At 60.3% G+C, this 6,708-nt stretch overlaps 1 protein-coding gene across 1 annotated transcript in view; it reads right to left on the bottom strand.

The window, feature by feature from the left end:
* Positions 1-6,708, bottom strand: part of SYNJ2 (synaptojanin 2) — a gene marked incomplete at its 5' end in the record, with an annotated part of 68,620 nt that overhangs the window by 55,220 nt on the left and 6,692 nt on the right. Inside the window, 2 exons of the mRNA XM_014545041.1 lie at positions 3,514-3,739; positions 6,008-6,278. Of these exons, the coding sequence (XP_014400527.1) occupies positions 3,514-3,739; positions 6,008-6,278 (497 nt within the window). The remainder of the gene's footprint in view (positions 1-3,513; positions 3,740-6,007; positions 6,279-6,708) is intronic.

The raw sequence follows: 6,708 nt of genomic DNA, 5'->3' as shown, positions 1-6,708 counted from the left end.
GGGATGCTGGCTGCCCACCAGCCTCCGGAGTCTGGAGCAGGCAGGGCCGCCCGGGTCTGTGCAGCTGCCGGAGCTCCCTGCAAATCCCAGCAATGCCCCCGCCCTTTTCGGGATTTAACTGACACCCTCCTTAGAGCCCTCGACTTTCACTTCGTCAATCAGCAAAGCAGAGAAGGCAACTGGGAAAGGGCTGAATGAATGAAACGAACAAGCTGCAGCCAAAGGCGCCGTTGAGGGCACTCGTCAGCCCTGTACTTGACCATTCGGGTCAAGACTTGAACTTGTCGTCAGCCCTGGCCCCACGCCACCGAGTCCTTAAACATGCCGCTCACTAAGTCATCACACACAACACAGCTGCCACACGCTCCCGGGGGGACGGCCCCTGCACGGAAGCCGATACTTACTCGTTCAAGACGGCATCTCCCCTGCCCCCCAGTTACTCCAGCGCGAACCAACTCCCCGGCTGCCTGAGAGGAAGTTTTAAAGGACAGAAAGGACAGGCCCACGCCTCATGGGGGGGGAGGGGGGGCCGTGGCGGTTCTCAGATGCTCTGCCCTTTATCTGAGTAACTCTACCCTGGCCTGGCAGGGCGGCCCGGGCGATGCCGCCGGCCTTTCCACTTCTCACCAGCCTGCTCCCTTACCGGGTAGCTTTCCATGGGCTAGATCTCGCTCAGATCAACATGCATTAGTCATTCTGCAGGAGGACTTGAGCGTCAGGCCCACGGGCTCCCTGGACTACAGGAATCACACCAGCCAGGGTGCCACACTGGGACGGACATTCTATCCCCTGATCTCCAAAGGGAAAAGGCACTGGGTTAAGGACTTGCCGTCTGTGTCCAGACACTGACCACCATTATTCTACGGACAACAAAGGAGTCAAGGTGCAGGTGGTGTAACGACTGCAGGCAGCGCTGGCCACCCTGAGGGAGAGCAAACCAGAGCAGCCGTGGGAGCTGCTCGGCTGGGCTGCTGAGAAAGAAACCGCTCGGCCGGCATTTCTCCATGAGGACACTGCTCACAGAGCCCGGGATGCGATCCAGGCTACGGAGCAATACCCTTCACATTCGTGGACACATGCTCACAGCGCCACGGCCCACGGCAGACCCCGCTCCCCTGGAGTGGGCCCCTGTGGGGAACCAGCCGGAGCGAGGGACCTGGGCCTCCGGGAGACAAACCCAAGTCCCCAGGCACCTGCGGGGGAGCTGACCAGAGCAGAGGCCGCACCCCTGGTCTGCAGGCAAATGTGAAACGCAGAGACAGTGGAGAGATTCCCTGAAGCCGCATGTGCTGCATCGAAGGCAGAGTCCGCTAACATCGGATGCGTCCCTGCTAAAGGGCGAATTCTGTCCCCCCAAAAGACGTGCTGCAGTCTTCACCCCCAGCACCTCAGTGTGCCCTTGTTTGGAAACAGTCATTGCAGATGGGATTAGTGAAGGTGGGGCCACACTGGAGTGGGGAGGGGCCTCCTTCCAATCTGATCGGTGTCTTTACAAAAAGGGGAGGCTCGAGGGCAGAGGGCACTACGCGGAGCCGCGGGCAGAGACTGGAGTGGCGCTGCCACAGCCGGGCCACCAGGAGCCGGAAGAGGCAGGGAGGACCCTCTCTGGGGCCGCAGGGGGAGGCGGCCTCTGAATAATTTCCAGTTGTTTAAGCCGCACTGGGGAGCCACGCTCGTCCTCCTCCATTTTCAGTCGAAACGGCCTCTTTTAGGAAATCAGTGACATGGGGGGCAGTTGATTTCCCAATGACTTACTTCATCTGTCAGTAGACGAGACCCCAGTGTTTAAAAACTGGTTGAAATCCAAAAATCCAGGGCACACCACGCAAGAGGAGCCAGTGAGGGGCCTCAGCCCAAGGGCTGGATGGAGACTGAGGCAGCGGCTGGCGTGGGCCTGGCTCCAGGGCCGCAGAGGAAGCCTCTGGAATCTGGTTCTGTCACCAGGCCCCCGGGACTTGGTTTGCACGGTCAGCCTCTGCGCTTCTGGCCTCCACTTCCCACCGCAGCACCCGGCCCACGGCAGGTGATCAATAATAAAAATGTGTTGAATGGATTGGATGAGTCCAAGGCTAATGACACGGGTGGAGAGTGGTGATGACGGAGAGGCACGAGAACAAAAGGAAGTCAAGTTCATCTTGAAGACATGAGTGAGAGAAAAAGCCAGCGGCCTCCATTGGGGGCACCGTTTTCTCTCCATCACTTTCAACCAGGTATTTCTTTACCTGCCGTGTCTACCTCCAGGAGCAAAGATATCGCAAGCAGGAGTCACAGGCAAGAAGCTGGCCCTGCTGCTCATCTTAAGGCTCCTGTTGGGGGTCCTCCCACTCAGCGTCTAACACAAGCGGATGTCCTCTCCTCTGTGCGTCTGGAAGCCGGGCAGGCGGCCGCCTGCACACACGGCCAGGCGCTCCGATCTGGGCGGAATTACACGGGCTGCAGTCCCCCGGGAAACCCCTCTCAGCTGCCGTCGGCAAAGCCGCCGCCACTAAGTACGCACAGGTTTTGCAGCTTGACACCCACGCATCCTGCACCTGTGCCTTCTGATTCCTATAAGCTATTCCACCTGCTGGCCTACACGTGGCAGGGCCTCCGCATGGCACGTCAGAGAGGAACAACCGCTGGGAGGCAGCATCCCGGGAAGGAGGACGAATTTCGGAAACTGATCAATGAGAAATTCAGCAGAAGGCTCTAGCCCGCGGGCGCCGAGAGCCACGGCTGCCGAACATGCAGATTCCACCCCCATATCCTGCCCCCCTCCCCCGGTGCTGAGACGGCTTCTAGGGCGAAGCTTCGGTTGATTCAGAGTGAAACAGGGCCACAGGGTCGTTTCCTCCCTCACCCTTCCACGATCGATGTACTGACTTTGGCCTTAAGATTTCTAACTTCCACTGGTTCATCGGTCGTCAGCTGCTCTCTGTTTAGCTGCCGCCCTCCACCATCCTGGGGAAACCCTGCTTCCTCCTGCTCAGGCGTGTCAAACTCGCGGCCAGGGCCGCATGCCTCGTTATCTGGCGTGCTTGCTCTAGCTGAAAGGACCCAGGTACGCAGCGTTTTCCCAGCATGAGACGTGAATCAGAGCCCATAACCAGCTCCCTTCCCCTTAGAGCAGTGGTTCTCAACCTTCCTAATGCCTCGACCCTTTAATACAGTTCCTCATGTCGTGGTGACCCCCAATCATAAAATTATTTTCGTTGCTACTTCATAACTGTAATGTTGCTACTGTTATGAATCGTCATGTAAATATCTGATATGCAGGATGTATTTTCATTGTTACAAATTGAACATAATTAAAGCATAGTGATTCATCACAAACACAATATGTAGTTATATATGTGTTTTCCGATGGTCTTAGGTGACCCCTGTGAAAGGGTCGTTCGCCCCCCAAAGGGGTCGCGACCCACAGGTTGAGAACCGCTGCGTTAGAGTAAGACACCGCCTCGAATACCCCCTCACGGAGACACCTGTGCCTGAGCCCCATCCCTCCGAGCGCAGGCGGGCGGCCTGGGCACTGACCTGCTCCGTCTCCACGAAGTTGGACACGTGGCCGTCGTCGTTCACGCCGCGGGTGAGGAAGCGGGCGCCGGCTCGCTCGCAGCTGATGCGGGAGATGAGGCAGGCCTTGGCCTGCTTGTGCGAGGCGTACACCGTGCGGATGGCCACCACCCCGCAGATGACCTTCAGCAGCCAGTCGCGGCAGCTCACCTGGTGCTGCCGCAGGGGCAGGTGCAGCAGCTGGTTCCTGCAGACGGAGCCACAGCCACTCAGGTCACCTCGCCTCCGGGGGAAACGGCCCCAAAGCAAGCAGGGCGGGCCCAGCGGCTGGCGCCCCCCATTCCTCCCCCCCGCCCCCCCGTGAGCGCTGAGCACCCGGCCCAGGGCGTCTGGGGCTGCCGAGGGACACATGCGAGGCAGGAGGGCAAGGAGTCCTTTCCCAAAGCCACTGCCGGTGGCCACGGCCAGGGGAGCCAAGCCTGGCTTGGGAGCCATCACGCGCCTTTCAGCGGATGTCAGAGGAGCCTCCTTACACCTGTGGCCTCCACGTTTTAACGGGCAATCCCGTCAGTAAAAACGCAATCACGTGTTTTGTGATTAGATAATAACCCTACTAAACGCATGCATGCTTATTTAAATCATATCCATATCCCATGAGGTGAATTACAAAGCAATCGCAAATAAGTAAAAGAGGATGAGATGGAAATAAAACTTAGGGAAGTCCCAGCGCTTCCGTACCTGGTGGGCCGTTCTGGCTTCTGGAGAGCCCTGGCGTAACGATGGGACAACAGCCAACGCGCGTCAAGCGCACTGAGCACATTAAGTGCTTGGCATGGATTCACTCACTGCATCCTCGGAATGACTCACCCCATTTCACAGATAAATAAACTGAGGCACAGCGGAGAGAAGCGCCCACTTGCCCAAGGTCACGGGGCCAGGAAGCGGCAGCGTGGAGCTGGGAGCTGGTGTAATTCTCCCAGGCAGCCAGCCCTGGCCTCCGCTGACGAAGGCCCTACCTTTCCTGTGCGCACCACATCCTCCTGTCCTCTCTCTCGCCGGGTAATTAAGCGAATCTAGATCACAGTGCTCTACTTGTTCAAAAAAGGCAGCACTAGCCCTGCCCTTGGCCTTCCTCAAAGACGGCAGCTTTCTCTCACTCCTGGAGAAGCGTGCTGGGAGCCCTGGCGTCTCAGGTGGCTGCTCCAGGCAGCAGCGCCCCCACTGAGGCCAGCCTTCCTGCCCGTGACACGGCCACTTCCATCTGGGCGCCGGGAGCACCCCCCCCCCAGAGAGCGACCACGTGGGACACCCCCACCCCCATCCCGAGCTCTCAGAACCACAGTGCCCGTCTGCTTTACAAACACCCGTCTCCCTCCCCTGCACCCCTCCCTAAAGTTCAGACAGTAAACCAGCCTGAGGAACCAGTGCATGCAATCCACACAGGGCATCAAGGCAAAGCCTCAAGCTGTGGCCACCGTGAGCCCCAGGGGTCAGGAGAAGAAGACTTGCCAATGGACAGCCCTGAACAAAGCCGGCCTGTAGCCACTCCCTGATGCTGTGGGAGGAGCCCTCACACCCCTGGAGAAGGCGCGAGAAAGGAAAAGAGCTCTGTTTCCTCCCGGGCCTGGCTTGTACCGGGAAGCCATTCTGGGCGGGGCCGGTAACCAGCCCGGAAAAGGACTTCACCTCACCGCACACTCTCCCTACTCACCAGCCGCGTTCAGCACTGACCCCGTCTGACTCCAGACATGGCCAGACCCGGCACCCCAAACGGCGGGTGAGGACATCAAGCCCGTGACCACTCAGCCAGAGCCGACTCGGTTGTGGTCAGTCCCATGGGTGCACCCTGAGCCCAAACACCACACCCTGGTGTCCGGCCCAGCAGCCTGGCACCCTCCCCAGTCGCCGCCTCCTCTCAACTCAAGATAAAGTCTGGTGTCCATGGGGGTCTCCCCTCCCAAGCCCCACTGAGCCTCCGCGTGGCGACTCTCTGCTGTGTCTTCCTGTTTGTGTGCTCGAACCTCCGGCCACAGCGCGGGCAGGAGGAGCCTGAGGAGGGAAGCTATTGGGGGGGGGGGTCAGGGAGGGGGGGCATCCAGAGTCCCCTGACACCCTCTGGCCCTACAATGTTCCCAAGGGAGGTCACAGCCTCAGAGACTTCTCGCCTCTGCTCCCCCGGCAGCCCCGGGTTGAAATGGCTCCGCGGCCTTGGCACAAAGACCCTCGGTCCGTAAGCTCAGACGCCTCAGGGCCACACGCACCAGCTGGTCCCTGCAAAGTGGCCCCATGAGTCACAGAGACACCCCACCTCCCCCCCCCGGACCTATTACTCAGAGCTGGTCCCCGAACCAGCAGCACCGGTGCCACCATCACCACCTTCTAGAAATGCAGGCTCGGGCCCCTCTGAGTGGGCACGGATTCCACTCTCAGAGGTCACCCCGGACCCTGGGAGGTAGGTGCCCACCAGGGCCCGCCGCCCTGTGACCTGGGCAGGAGATTGGGGCCCGGGCCTCACCAAAAGAAGGAGTTCCCCCACTCGTCGCTGTCATCACCCTGCTTCTGCGCCCGGACGGTGAGGTCGAAGCGCGACCCGTCGCTGGGCCACGAGAAGTAGAAGACGCCGGAGCTGAGGATCTTCCTGAGGGCCGTGAGCCGCTCCTCCTCCCGGGCCTCTTCCTGCAGAGGGTAAAAGTCGGTGGCGGTGATCTTGTAGATTTCAGCCTCCGGAATTCTGCCCACAGACGTGCAGCCCGTCACCAAAACCAGGAAGCTCAGGGACGCGTCACCTGGAGGGGAAATCGGACGGGAGAGCTTAGGGCCGCGGCGGCAGCTCGCAGTCCCGCGGGCCCAGGCGGCCCAGCTTTCACCGCAGCCACGTGCCTTCCTGCTCACGACTCCCACACCCCCCGGCGCCTCCAATTCCTCAGCTCAGCGTCTAGGAATCACCCTGCCACGTGGGCCTCCGGTCCAGGGCCTGGTGCTGAGCATGGCCCCTGACCAGCAGTGGCGCCACCTGGGAGGGAGACTGTTAGAAATATTTGCAAATTCTCGGCCCACGCACACCTGTGGGCCTGGCCAGACCGGTGCTCCAACGAGCCCCAGGAGATTCCGCTGCCCACCAGAGCTGAGGGGTGCCGGCCTGGAGCCTTCCCAGCCCCGCCCCCTCTCCCCCTACCTGCCCCCCACAACCTCTCCAAGCCACCCTCCCATGAATCC

This window comes from Myotis brandtii, unplaced genomic scaffold (assembly GCF_000412655.1).
Source record: "Myotis brandtii unplaced genomic scaffold, ASM41265v1 scaffold395, whole genome shotgun sequence".
Taxonomy (NCBI): domain Eukaryota; kingdom Metazoa; phylum Chordata; class Mammalia; order Chiroptera; family Vespertilionidae; genus Myotis; species Myotis brandtii.
This window is presented reverse-complemented; position numbering and strand designations above follow the sequence as displayed.